The sequence below is a fragment of the Diadema antillarum genome, unplaced genomic scaffold (genome assembly GCF_040938485.1).
Source record: "Diadema antillarum isolate AM-2024a unplaced genomic scaffold, OU_Dant_1.0 seq00001116_RagTag, whole genome shotgun sequence".
In the NCBI taxonomy this organism is placed as follows: Eukaryota; Metazoa; Echinodermata; class Echinoidea; order Diadematoida; family Diadematidae; genus Diadema; species Diadema antillarum.
The window spans coordinates 430,207-444,911 of record NW_027271930.1 but is presented as its reverse complement, the minus strand read 5'-3'; the positions used below and the strand labels follow the sequence as shown (position 1 = coordinate 444,911).

General features: G+C 39.9%; 1 protein-coding gene across 1 annotated transcript in view; it reads right to left on the bottom strand.

Moving 5' to 3' along the window:
* LOC139743853 (protein MON2 homolog) overlaps positions 1-14,705 on the bottom strand; it is a 97,308-nt gene that overhangs the window by 35,442 nt on the left and 47,161 nt on the right. The window contains exons 13-24 of the mRNA XM_071654310.1: positions 13,962-14,236; positions 13,031-13,112; positions 12,160-12,347; positions 11,526-11,677; positions 10,320-10,509; positions 9,517-9,707; positions 8,506-8,721; positions 7,276-7,451; positions 6,547-6,709; positions 5,827-5,972; positions 4,925-5,051; positions 3,909-4,104 (exon numbers count right to left, since the gene is read on the bottom strand). Coding sequence (XP_071510411.1) covers positions 3,909-4,104; positions 4,925-5,051; positions 5,827-5,972; positions 6,547-6,709; positions 7,276-7,451; positions 8,506-8,721; positions 9,517-9,707; positions 10,320-10,509; positions 11,526-11,677; positions 12,160-12,347; positions 13,031-13,112; positions 13,962-14,236 — 2,102 coding nt within the window. The remainder of the gene's footprint in view (positions 1-3,908; positions 4,105-4,924; positions 5,052-5,826; positions 5,973-6,546; positions 6,710-7,275; positions 7,452-8,505; positions 8,722-9,516; positions 9,708-10,319; positions 10,510-11,525; positions 11,678-12,159; positions 12,348-13,030; positions 13,113-13,961; positions 14,237-14,705) is intronic.

The window sequence follows — 14,705 nt, the reverse complement described above, 5'->3', positions numbered from 1 at the left end:
CTACTTGAAAATTCATAGAATGCTTGATCCTTACGCCCTCTTTGTTAGTTCTACAGTGCATGGAAGGTAATGAATGGAGTGGTGACATGCAGCAAGGTCCCTCACACTTGGAATATGCTGAACTCCAAAGATCATGCAAGAAACACAACATAAAAAATAAAACATGACACAATGTATCTCATATTAACCCATCCACGTACGGGCCTCTGTGTAATCTGTAATATCGTGCCTGCCTAGTAAGTTGGCCATGAACTTGGGCGCGATCTTCCCTACGGCGCGATCTACACGCGAAGAGCATTCATACGTCATGGAAAAAACTGCCTGTGTCATTCCCACTAGGCAGGAGGGATGATGCGTGTACACTCGTGCTAATATGCACTTAGTTGACTCAATACAGCACTAGTTTATGTGAATTTTATGAAAAGAAATAATAAATTGTGCAGGAATTATGAAAAAATATTGTTTCTGTGTATTTCATTGATAAATCCTCTTCATTTCAAGCCATCTGTAATCACATCTTACCCACTTGCGAATCGACGTGTCCATAATGTCCTCGAGCCCCACCCCCCCGCCCCCGAGATAGCTCTGGAACATTCCATTCAATGACGGGGTTTTTATTTTGCAACGTTATCTAATAACTCTCATGTAAGCAAGTTCTTGCTATGGCTAATCTATTTTGTAATGTATCATAATCTATCTATGCTGAGATAGCCTAATTCAAATTTGCAGAGACATACAAAAAGATTTGTTTTACAATCGTGATACGTTCAACTACTCATTTACCCTGTGCTGAAATCCGCATGTCTGCTCCGCACATGTTATCGCTATCGCTCAAACTTCGATCGCGATGGCTTGTGTGTGTACACAGTACAGGTACACAGTGCTAGTGTGACGTGTGTGGAGAAGCATGGGGCTGAGAAAACCCGGGACTAGACTCCACGTGGTGTAGGAAAAAACAAATCGGACGTTCGAAGTCGTACATTCAAGAGCTAAAACAGACAAATAGCGAATTCAAAGTCCACTGAAAAGGTCTTGACATTGTAATGTATGTTCCAAAATCATGTCTGGCTTAGTTTTGAGAGAATTTTCTACACGCACGAGATCAGGAATGAGATCGGTGAACTGGCTAACAACGTGTGTACTGTGAACATGTGACTGGCTTGTGCACATGGCCTAGCTAGGTGATCGTGAGAGTGCGGCAACAACGCTAGGAATGCACCCGAGATGCGGTGTGTTGCAAATTCTTGGGGTGAAATTAGACTTCCTTGTTCAGCCCGTCTAGTATCTATATTTTTTTAATAATTCTAATTCTTCATAAAATCACGATAAAAAGACTTCATATATTCATTTTATATTTTAGAAGCGTAATATGAAATATTTTGGGTTTTTTTTTTTAGTCCAAGAAAAAAAATAGTTTGAATAAAAAAATAATAATAAATAGTCGTTCTTGACTCAAGTCTAATTTCCTGCGCCTTCTTGCAGTTACCCCGCAGTTGCCCATGGATACGATGCATAAATAATCAGCTGTTTACTGAGTCGTACTAGTGTACCACCCTACTACTCTTGTTCAAATTGAGAGGATTGTTATTTTATCGGCGGCACTTAGTTTTATAACCTCATCCAATAAAAAGACAAATTCAAACATCAAATGGTGTGACAGTTTTTGTCAGAATTCCCTATCAATTTCAACTTGTTGCCAGGATAGTTTTCAGATTTCACTTGCTTCATTATCGAAGCTGTTTGACATTTGAAAGAACTGCTCCATAAGAAATCACCTTTCATTCGTTATTTATTTTCACAAACAAGTATTTTGGTCACTTGAATATTTCTTATTACTTCAATGTCATGATATTTCATGATGGTTATGTATTCTGTCTTTACATGGCAAGATGGGATTTTTTTTTTCCATCCAGGGTCAAAGAAGAAAGTGACAGGAAGGAAACCAAAAGGATAGGGAGGAAATGAAAAGGATACAATGAAACACCTGATCAGCAGGCTCTTTTTTATTACAATGGTGAATGCAGTACATCAGAATTTAAGTACAGTTCTAAATAATTTATCAGTTGAAAAATGAGCAAAGAAAATGGATTTCATCGAGTTCTAAATGAAAACTAAATTAGCATCGCCATTATGATTTAGATCTAGAGAACCTAGTGCTAGTACTACAGAATAGACCTGATGCAAACTTGTTGTCAAGCTTTTGGTTGAGTTTCTTCAGAGACACGAATTTTGGTAGCACAATACCCGAGTGAATAAGAAAAAGGAAAAAAAAATAAATACACAACTGTAATGCAGGTCTCTAGACCACTCCCGTGCACGAGTGAGCATCAGCCCCCGTTTCTTCAGTGTCACTCTAGCTCTCGTCATTTGCATTGGCCTAGGCTAGGTTACTCGTGTCGTAGTTTTACTCGCCATCATCAATGTCATACATGGTTACACAAAATAAATTACATCTTGCCATCACCTCAACCACAGCAAAACCCTGAATATCACTCCCATCATAGTCACTCTCAGCTCACAAAACATATCAGCAAACGATACAGACATCGCAGACCTAGCTAACTACTAGCTCTAAACGTAACTACGCCACGTCAGACATTAGTTGTACACAAAAATGAAACGGAGGTGAAAAACTAGTAATGAATACACGAAGATCATCAACGATGGCATATTACCGTAGAAAAAAATACACAGAACATCTTGCACCCAAAAAAAAATCGAGGTAAAAAACTACGATGAGAAAAACTAGGGTGAAAACACGATGCTTGGAAGACGAACGATGAAGACACTACGGCAAAAATGCTTACACGGAAAACAAACGAGTGGGTACCACACAAGCTACGATGTTATGCGCACATACGTAGATAAGCTACATCGTGTTCAATCAAAAAACTCAACAAACACTAGGACAAAAACTCACCTCTAAATTGTTGCAAACGAGATAATCACTTAGAAAAAATGAACAAAACACTCTCAGAAGTACGATTGTTCTCTGAGAATGAAAGATATAGAATGATACGAAAGCAAAAGAGAGAAAAGAGAGAGAGAAATGGACGGGAAACCTAGAGAAGTTACCCACACTCACTAACGTAAATGGAATTCGACACACACACCCCCGTGCCGCCCGCCCCATCCAGCATAAGCATAGCATAGCAGTACACGTACACACACAAGGAGATATCGTCAAGCACTCTATGAGGAGATCGATATCACGATACCGCGCGTAAGAAATCACTGCAGTTGCTGGGGCAACAAAGATACATGCGCGCTGTAAACATGAATATTGATTAGTTTCTCAGCAGGCTCGAACCCCTGGCAGGTGTTTTGGCCAATAAGAGACATTCTAAAATATGTTTCTTTGCATAAATTATTTTTCTGAGTCCCAGTAAGGATCTCTGTGATTGGCTAAAATTATTCTACAGCTCCTGGCCAAGCCTGAGGTCCTAGGACGCCCTCTTTTGGTCATGAATAATAAAAACCACGTTTTTTGTGGGAGCTGACGGGGATGGGTTAATAAAAACTAGCTATGATTTGTAAATTCAAATATATCTTGCGAGCCAGTATGAGCTGGTGAGTGTTAATTTGATATTCTAAGGCATTGGTAGATAAGGTGAAATACCTTGCATAAAGATCTGAACTTTCTGCAGTAAAGTTTCCCAGTAATGCAGATATTAGTAGCTGCTGGTTTGTTGAATTTTCAAGGAGGAAAATGTAGATGCTACTTTATTTTTCCAAAAATGAAGAATCCAGAAAAATTATGGTTTAAATTATGGTTCTCGAAAAGGGCTGGCTTGATCATGTAATTCTCATATGTAACACAAGCCGAACAGATTGATAAGATTTCAAAATAGAACGAATTTTTTCTCTTCTTTTTCCAGGACAAATATCACATCATCACACCAACCTACCCAGTGGTAAGAGTGCATATCTCCAAGTGTTGAATACCCTAGCCACCCCAGCCAGGGTGAGGACCTTGGTTTCTGCCCACTGTTTCTCTGCTGTGTCCCTCGAGTGATGGATGAGGATGTTGCCGCTTGGTTCCGTCTGCTCTGTGGCCGCAGCGCTGGAGCACTTCTTGACCTTGTCCAGCAGTGGGAACAGGACCTGTGGAGGTGAAATTTGAAACTTTAAACTTTAAAGAGAATTCATGCCATTTTGCAGCATAGACTATTAGCTTTTTAGGTAATACAGTCAAAACCTGCCCTAGCAACCATCTGCCTATAGCGGCCAACTGCCGTATGCGGCCACTGAATAATTCCCACGAGGGAAAATCATGCTACAGATCCTATGCATGGCAGCCACCAGTTATGTTTCCCGCAGTAGATTTTAACTTGTGCCTAGTGGCCACAGATCCATATGGAGGTGCAGAGGAGCTGATTATTCTGCATGTTTTTCTGCTTTGAAGTATGGCTAACAGGTGAATGTAGTGACTGCCATCACTGCATTCACCTGCTGTTAAGGCATGGTAATGAACTTTTGAAAATCTTATTTGCTGTACGCATGCTCATGCGGTATAACTCAATTAATAATGCCATTATTCAATGCATGAAACATGTGCATACGTATTATATGTACATGTGCATGTAAGTGTAGTTAACAACAATAATCACATACATGTATGCGATAAACATGCAGTGGTGGATAACCTGTCTATAGCAGCCACCTGCCTATAACAGCCACTATTTTCGAATCCCTTGGGCAGCCGCTATAAACAGGTTTGACTGTATCTCACTTACATGAAGCATGATCAGAAGTCCAAAAAAAAAGAAGAAAGAGTAAAAGATTCTGCGCCATCTCTAAAATACGGTCTTCATGTAGGTCAACAAGATGATGTAACAAGAAAACATATCTAGCACAACTCCTGTTATCCTAATGATATCTCCAGTGGCTAGAGCCACCACACCCTCCTATTCCAATGACTCACATGCCAGAGAACAATCTGCCAGGTGGTATGTTTGAGGAGGGCCCCATGAGCACTGATGGTGGAGAACAGGGTCTGACCTCCACTCTTCCTCACTGCTGGCCTGGAGTCCACACACAGGTCTGCTAACCTGTGCATAATAACAACAGTGAATAAATACGTAAGACTAAATATGGGAAGAAGAATACACAATGCAAACGTTAAATTAGCATTTTTTTTGGTCATTCTATCAATGTCTCTTCATTCTACAGATGTATTTTGAATTCACAGAAATGTTGCAAGTGTTCATATTTGGGAGAACACAATTTTGTGATAAGGTTAGGAAAATCTCTCCAAATAATTTGATAACAAATACAGTTTCTGAGATGGATTTTTAAAAAAAAAAGTAACAAAATACTTTACTAACAGCTGTTTAGTTCAGGCAACAATCCCAAATTGAATGATACTAATTACGAGAAAGTTACCAAAGTGGTACAGCTAAATGGACAAATTTAACCTACACTCAAATTCTGTGCATATTTCCTCCATGAAGGTTTCTATGGCAACCCAAAATCCCATCCAAGTGTGCCTCACTGAGCAAGATCTTAATTAGGCAAAACAAAGTCAGGCTACACAAATAACAAGAGAATGAAGCCGAGACAGTGAACAGCTAGCCACCAACAACTACAGCCAGAAACATGTACAACATTGAAAACCAACTCCAACTCCAATCAAAAGTATTGTATGTATATATCTGAAGAGCAGCACCAAAAAAGTTTGTTCTTTAACCACAGAAACTGACACAAATTCATCCATTGGAGTGGTTGCCTGAATCAAATCACTGACTAGATCATCCATTGTGTTGACAAAGCACCAATGGGACCTGCATCATAGAAAAGAATGATTTGTAGTTGACAAACACTGACCTGGAGTAGAGCGTAAGCCAGAGGGCATCAAAAGGTGGGATGGGCTGCTCGCCCCCACTGGTCCTGGTTGGGGAGGCCTCGGCTTCCTTGCTCAGTCCTACTCTAATTTTCTCTCGGTTCTGGTACAGGTAATCTGAGATATTCCACTGAAACATAATCATAACAGAGAATATCAACAACAAAGTGAGATCAACTATTATAACAAGTATTGTCTACCATTCAAGACCCAAGATATGTTTTCATCTCAACCCTGCGTGACATACAATGTGATCTACCAAGAAGCTAAAACAGTCATTAGCCTTGTTCACAAGTTACATCAAGACCAGACTAATCCATGGATGTATAATTTTCAAACAGTCAGCTAAAAATGAGAGCAACAGGAGTATGTTGGCTCAGTTTTGAACCCAAAATATCTATGACTGTGTGTTAATCTTTTCATGACATTACCATATGATGAAAGATATCGACTCATCCTTGCACAGCTAAACCACTGCAAAGATATAAAGATATTTGCAGTTTTTGAAGGTTACCAATATTGCAGCTACCACAGCAACATCATAAACCCGACTTACTGGCTGTTCTTGTACTTGGCTGCTGCCAAGTACTTGCAATAGCTGCAGGGGATTGGGTGTTGCCATGCTGCTGCCATGGCAACTGAAATTAGTGTTTTTACCAAAAACAAGCAAACTTCTATAACTGGACACCTGCTCAATTTCTTACCAGCAGTCCAATTGCTGTCAGACTAATGTTTAATTCCTCCTTCTGGAGGCCAAACTTAGCTGCCACCTCCACACAGATCTGCAGGCAGTAGCAAGGCATGATAGGTAGGAAATCTGTCACTACCAGCTGTATGCTCTGGAAAGCTGAGCGAATCAATGTTTCTCTGCAAGAACAACAGTACACACATAGCGGTATAAGACATCAATATTTTGTAGGGATCATATCAGTGCAAAGAAGATAAGTATATTTAAACACAATTGTGATCTATATATTATATTATTGCAAAGTCTACATAATTCTGAGTAGAGGAAGATAATGCACCCAAGTGAAATATTGAGCAGACCAGAATTTCTTCGAAACAGCAGCATGGTTGATGACTGTTTTTTTTTTTTTTTCAAATGAATCACTAACAAGAAGAAAATAGTTTTAAATACACTCATGTTTATTTGCATATATATATATGTGACAAAATTTTTGATAGAAAGAGTGGACAGTCTCAATCGATAACAATGAATGAAACAACATTCAATATGAGTTTCAAAAATCACTTCTTTAGAAACAGGTAAATCATGGTAAACAAACACAGACAGAAGCTTACTCTCATATCCACTGATGTATTCCAAGCAGAAGAAGAAGACAAAAAAAACAAACAAACAAACAAAACCAAAACACAACATGGTCACTGTCTTCTATAGGGGGCTGAATCAAACTAGCCAGAAGTGTGCTTACCCCTGGTCAGTGGTCACTGCACCAATCACCCCCAGCACGAGGGGCCAGCCGTGCACCAGGGTCTCTCCATTGTTGGAGAGGATCTGGTGGACACATTCCAGCTGCTTCTGTCTGATGTCAGCATGGGGAATGAGGGAGAGCTCCTGGAGAGGACCCAGCAGCAGTGTCTGCAGCCGCTGGAATGGGGGGAAACAGGAACAATCATAGCTCACCCAGAAACCATCTTTGGTATCAAATGCTATATATGGAGTAATCAAGATTTCTTGCCCTTACACCCTTTCACACTACAAAAATGTGTTTTCATCTTTAGCTTACAATCAATGAAAGACATCCTTTAGGCCTCCCACCTGTAAATATAAGGGAATATCCCTGACCGCATCACAAAATCATACCAAAGATACTAAAATAAATGAAAAAAGAATTAATTAAAAATCAGAAATGCAGTTTGGCAAAACACTGAATAGCTGCAGATATTGAGTATGAATTCCTCTACAAACTGCATTTTCTCATGGAATTTGAAGGGACTATATTTGATTGGGTGCATGTACAGAAAATATGTGATTTTTTGAGTAAAAAGAACTCATAGTCTGGCTTTCGAACCCTTGGACAGAGTTTGAGCCGAAGAACCCCCCTTGGAAATTTGATGGATGAAAGGGTATATCTCACTTTTTCAGGTTACTGAAGATGAAACACCTCATTTCTCCCAGCTATTTTACAGAATTGTTTGAATTTTGAATTTTAACACACGTCTCTATGGGGAAATATTTACCCGTGTGAGCACTATAGCCATGCTCTTATTGTTTAAGGTTCGACTTACAATGGCAAGCCAAGGTCAGACACATATATTTACAATATTCTCATAGACTCCTATGGACAGTTCCAAAATAATACTTGTCATTTTACAAGTGTATCAGGCCCAGACCATTAACCCTTACTGTGCTGCATTCTTTGGAGTACTTTCTTTTCTGGTTGGCACAGATGTCTTCAAAATAATCACCACTATAAAGCCAATACAAAATCCTGCTATGTCAGCATGACCTCCTCCCTGTTAGACTGAGGAATTGTTAGGCCTGAGTAGGCGGTCTATCTTTATACAAGATTTAGTTGGGGGTGGGTTGGGAGTAATCAAGCATTTGCCACTGAAAATGTGTGGCCAGTTATGGCTAAAGTGCTAAGGCATGTAACAGGTGAAAAGCTGAACACATGAGAGACAAGACAAAGAATCCTTACCAGGTTTTCATGCAGGGGAGGACTGTGCTTGTAGGCCAGGGCTGCCTTGATGAGTGAGGTGATGGCTTCTGCCCCCCACTCACGCATCTTCTGGTTGGGATGCTGGCAGACTTCGGAGAGGTGCGCCGTGAGAGGGCGCCATAACACCTCCATACGCGGCAGGTTGACTAAACCTGTCTCCAACAGCTTGGCCACAGCAAACAAAGAGGGCTCTTGCTGCAAGGAGATTTGATACAATACTCAATTTCGACAGCCTAGTACTAGGAACCGCTATCTCTTTCAATTCATTTGACTGGAGGATATTATGATTTAGTTTCCTGGTACATTATGAACAATACAAAACATACCAGAAAGACAATGGTAACAGATAACATAGTTCAAAGGCTTGAAAGCACAGTAGTCTCATATTCTTTCTCTCTTCTCTCCCTCATTTGTTCTCCTTTTTCCCTATTACATCTCCTTTATGCACAATTCTCCCTTTTAAGTCATACAAATCCCTGTGGTCACATTTGAAAATTTTGGTGTGTCCACTAACACTTCTTTGAAAATACTAACAGAAGATTTAACAAACTCAAACAGAAGTGTTATTGTCATTTATATTATGCATAATGAAGTGAAATAAATGTCCAACACAGCAGAAGAACATGAGTTGGCTCAATGAAATCCAAAGACAAGGCTAACCCGTATTGGGCCAGATATAAGATATATGTAACCAGCTGTTGGTGCAAACCTCCGTAGAGGCCAAGAATGGGATATCCCGTAGTTGGAAAAGTAGATCGCTGAATAAATTGAATGTCAGTGACTTTGTACAAGGAGACAGTTTTTTCCTCTTTATACTGATATGTAACTTGCCAATGTCAATAAAGAGCAGTTGTTTAGAGAGGTACGTATTGAATGCACTCATGTGGAAAAGGGGCTGCCCCCCTTAGATTTTGTGTGCAGTTGTGCACTGGCCTAATTTGGGTTCATATCAAATGAAATCCAGTGAGACAAGATGGAATCAGACCTTACCCTGTTAGAGTAAGCCATTTCCATGGCCTCTGAGGAGAGCTTACAGAGGGCACTGATGAGATGGTGGAGAGCTACGTCGTCAAGGTACTTGGAGCTCTCAAAGAGCTGAGAGAGCATGGAGGAGAGAACCGGTAGCTCTGTCATGGCTGCTGTGGTGATGACTGTTGTGTGTGAGTCTGTGGCACCACCCACTATACCAACACACACGAACAGTGATGGAAAGATAGAGACACACACAATGAAACTGATATCAAGTATGTGACAACCAATCGATACATGTCCAAATAGACAATGTCTATAAAATATTTCAGAACTAACAGTAATGGATCTTGAATGATAGCTAAAATCTCATAATACTAATACAAAGACTGACAGTTTTCTGTGATGATTCCTTATCATCTCTGATTTACTGAGCTGTACACTAAACTCTCAGCTTGGATGAGGGTAAAATTTTCATCTCGATCAAATCTCTCAGTAGAATAATGTGAACAATGCAAATGCTGTATGAATGATATTTAGCTTGATAATCATTCACATAATTTCTATCATATTTATATTTTCCTAGATCTTAACGCTGAATATATTTCAGTTACATCGCACACATCTTGCTACTGACTGACAACTTGCCCTACATCAACGTAAATAAGTACTGAATTGATCAGTGTTTTAGTAGTAGCCATGATAAAAGAAATCATGGGCGTACATACACATTTTGCTGTAAAAATAAATGAACAAATTTTGTTGAACACTCCAAACAAGGCATATTTAGGGTGATGGCTGCATTGAGTACAAGGAACAGTTACTATTCCAGACTCCCTTGTTTGACTCCAACATACCTTTCAAGCCCCCACCAGGCGTGGGCTTGAGGCCCAGGATCCACACCAAATGCTGCAGGGTAGAGAGGATGAGGTGCCAAGAGGCCCCTAGGATGGCCCCATGGCAGTGGGCCAGGGAGAGGATGGCTCGCATGCACTGGATGTTCTTAGCAGTCAGCTGAAATAAAACATGACAGGTCCACATCATACAATTAGCCCAACTGTTCAAAGAAATGCATAAAACGAGATATCATAAGTTTATCATGCACAAATGAGCCAAACTGTTGTATTCATGTTAAAGCACAGTGAACGAGCTTTACTGGGTTGCAGAGAAACATGCAGTATCATATCAACAACATACTCAAGTGTACGGTGCACCTCTACTCCAGTTCCAAAGGAAGGAAAAAGTATACATCAGTGCCCCCCCCCCCCCCAAAAAAAAAAAAGACATTGAAAATTCTGATGACATTCATAATCATTGGGCTATACTTCAGTATAGCACACAGCATCTTGGCATGGCAGTGGAAAGATAAGTGAATTCCAGTGACTCTGAATGTTTATAATTTTCATAATTTTATTCACAAAGAAAGAAAAGATGCATGGCATTTAGGCAATGTATTTTGCAATACTAAATTCACAAGTTCAGCCTTGCTCCTCCTGTTCACTATCTTAACAGCCTAAGTCTTATAATTGTATTTTTGGGGTGCTTGCAACTTCTGTACCGATATGTTTGTGTTTCAGACAAATTCCTGACTTATGCAATGAAGGTAAGGTCAAGAAGGTTACAGCTATACCAACTTTTGCAGGTCGACCTTCTTTATTCTTAAGATGTGATTTTAATTTCTACCTATACTGAATGAAATAGAATACAGCTTCAGAAATAGAGACCCTCTGGAACATGCTGTTTAAATACCTGGGGGGCATTTCATGAAGTGTTTTGGTCAGAATTTTTTCTGACAAACTGTTACAAGCTGTTGAAACCCTTACATCTGTTTGGCTGAGAGCAAATTGGTCCGACAACCTTGTTGGACAACATGCTTCACGAAATGCCCCCCCCCCCCCCCCCCCCCCCCCGATACATGCTTTCTGTAAAGTCAACAAAGTCACATTGTATAAGCCTTGCAAAGGAATGGACACAAAGACTAACATGGGCAGGCATCTTCCTCGAACATTTCTTAAAGCTGTCTATTTTACCATGACAGGGCCTTGTTGAGCTCCCACAACAGTTGAGAGAGGGGTTCCCACAGCAACCACCTGGTTCCTGGTATCCCCTGGGTCAGTGCCACTCCCTTCTGTGGCTGCCAAGAACCCATCCCGGCTGGCACTGCTTGCAGTCCTTCTGTGATCTGGGTTTCAGGGCAATGGTTGGAAACACATCAACACCCAAACCATCACACTACCACTAATATCATCAGTGCTGAATCCTTGACCTGTAGCTGTGTATGTACCAAGGAAGTCAGTTTTATTATCAAGCAAATGTGCTGTCACTTACACAAAGACCTTCTTTCCGAACACTCACTCACATGACACACAGAATGTCATGGACATTTACTATCAAATGTATTTGTCATAAAACATTGTATAACAACAGTGAAAATGAGAGTGATTTACCCTTAACATTATATGAATCTACTCAACATACCTAACACATCATTCCTCACAACAAGAAGATACAATAAAAAGAGAAAGCTACTTTCTTCTCTGTGTTTTGCCCCATATGCTGGAGAAGGCATTTTGGCATACAATTCTTATCTTTAAAAGTATAAACTTTCTACGCAGTGCAGTAGTGTGTCACTGCTACCACTCTCAACTCAAACACACACTGTACCTTTAGGAGCAGACGTCCCAGAAGGAAGGGCAATATTGAGCACTGCCAGGGCGTAGTGGGGTGGTAGTGAGGATTTGCAAAGGGCCGTGACAAAGGCATCCCGTGAGACGGTGAGACCCAGCTTGCCACACAGACTGGCATACACCTCCAGGCACTTCAAAATGGCTTCCGTCGCTGCCTCGTCCGTACTATCACAACAATTTAGCATAAAAATTAGGGATATATTGGTCACTGAATTTATGATCTTGCTGCACAATTGTTACCACAAAACCTCAGGTTGCTAAACTCACAACCCTCCTTAACAGCATAAACTGTATATAACAACAGACACATCTCCAACCAAGTGGAAGGTGTATTTTCATGTGATAGGCACTGAATGTCTTTATTTTCAAAACAATAACTTTTGCAGGAAAAACACAAACAAACACTTGTGTATAACTGCAAGAGTATAAAATCATTCTACAGTTTGGGGTGATTCTTGCACTCAGAAACATATAAAAATACATTTGAGGATCTGAAAAATGCTAGGACTCATAGAGGTACATCAACTTTTACAACACTCTTTAAGAGAGACATGATTGCAAATGTTTTATCTTCTCAAATTCTCAATATACAAAGAGAAAAGTTTCTGGTGTTCAGATAATCATTGATCAACTGCAGTGAAATCAAGAGAGGATTGCATACACAGAAACACTGTATACTCATCTTGAAAAAAGGAGATTTCATTGAAAGATATTTAACACAGAATGATCAAAATAAAGAAATTAATTAAATGAATACTGATTAATCTCCTTCACTGCAGTTATTCATTCCAATTCTAAAAGTTCTGGATGATCTATGCTACAGAAAAAGGACAAAAAGTTATACAAACCAAGCTTCCAGGAGAAGAGAGAGAGCTGCCAAGACTCCACACCAAGATGAATTCACCATTTCTTCCCATAGTGCCTTCAGATCTAGACACACAGAAATAAAGAAAAACAACCATCACCATGCAATGATGAAACATGGCTGAAGCAGTGATATTAAAGCATAGCCATGGTAATGTAATCAAGAGCCAAATAAAACAAAAGGGTGAAAAGGACCAAAGGTGCACTTGTACTTGTCCTTTATGACAATTCACTCATCTTGATATGTGTGATCTGCCTGACAGCTGACTCCTCCAGTTTATTCATTTCTCTTTCTGTGAGTTTCTCATCACATTCAAGCATTTACATCCTGATATCTCACTGCCACACATTAATATTTCCCAACGTAAATCAATTCACGTACCATTGTCATTAAGCATTGTTATCACACCAAAAACAACGGAAGGATTACTTCTGCACACTAGCCCACAGTTTTCGAACATGAAAACCCGGGGAGTGTTAAATGATGAATGATTGTGTGCTTACAATGTAAGCCAGAAGTTCATCAGATTTCATATTGGATAATATCTATAGCTAGATTCACAAATCTGTCTTCCTCTTTTACTTTTTCATCATCATTGTTTATAACATTTGAATTTTATCTACTATGATATCACTAGATCTGCAATCTGTCCTTTCATATGTTCTAACTATCATAAATTGAGTGTTCAAACTGCATATTATATGCAATGACTTTTTCACATATGAGATGACTCAAAAAAACAAAACAAAAACAATTGATACAACATACCTGTCACTAACATGATTTGGAAAACAGTCTCTAGTTCCTATTTAACATCATCCCATAATTGCTGCGGTATCTAAGCATTCTGCAGTACATTATGGTCCAATTTCACTAGTGACCTTACAGTATAAGTGACCGATGGTGCTACTGACCTTTGTCGACGACCGCAAGGACTGTCTCGATGCTCTTGGGCCTGTCATCGTCCTCCTCCTCTTCCTTGGTCTTCTCCTCTGCTTCCTTCTCCATGATGGACATGTTCTTCTTTCGCTCGTTCTCCTCCTTGTCTGCCCGAATCTCCTCTGCCTCTAGCTCCAGGGTCACCACGGAGGAGACGCTCTTGGTGACATCCAGGAGGCAGGCGAAGGCCACTGACATGGCGTAGCCGTCTGGGATGGGCGGGGCCTCCGACTTCTCCAACATGTCCATTCTGGGTCAAGAATATGTTAAGGGGATGGTATGGTATTGGTTGGGATCAGGATTCAGCCTTTAATTTTTTGCAAGATACTTAGAAACCAATTTATGAAGTGTTAAAGAGTATACAATTCTAAAAGGAATTTAAAGTTCATTTGATGAAAATCGGTTTTGAGATGGCTGAAATTTCTAAAAACAAAGCAGAAGAAAGCAATCTTAAAATACATGATGGGTCCCACCCTTTATTAGGATTGCTTCGTTTTGGAAATCTCAGCCATTTCAAAACCAATTTTCATCAAATAAACTTTGAATTCCTCTTAGAATTATATGCTCTTCCCTATTTCATAAGAGGTTTCTTATTATCTCAAAAAAATCATCACAAAAAGTTGGAAACCTGTAGCCCCATCTCAACCAAAACTGTACCATCACTTTAAGGTTGACAGTCAGAGAGTAGATATCATGCATCTTGGCTTCACAACTGATTA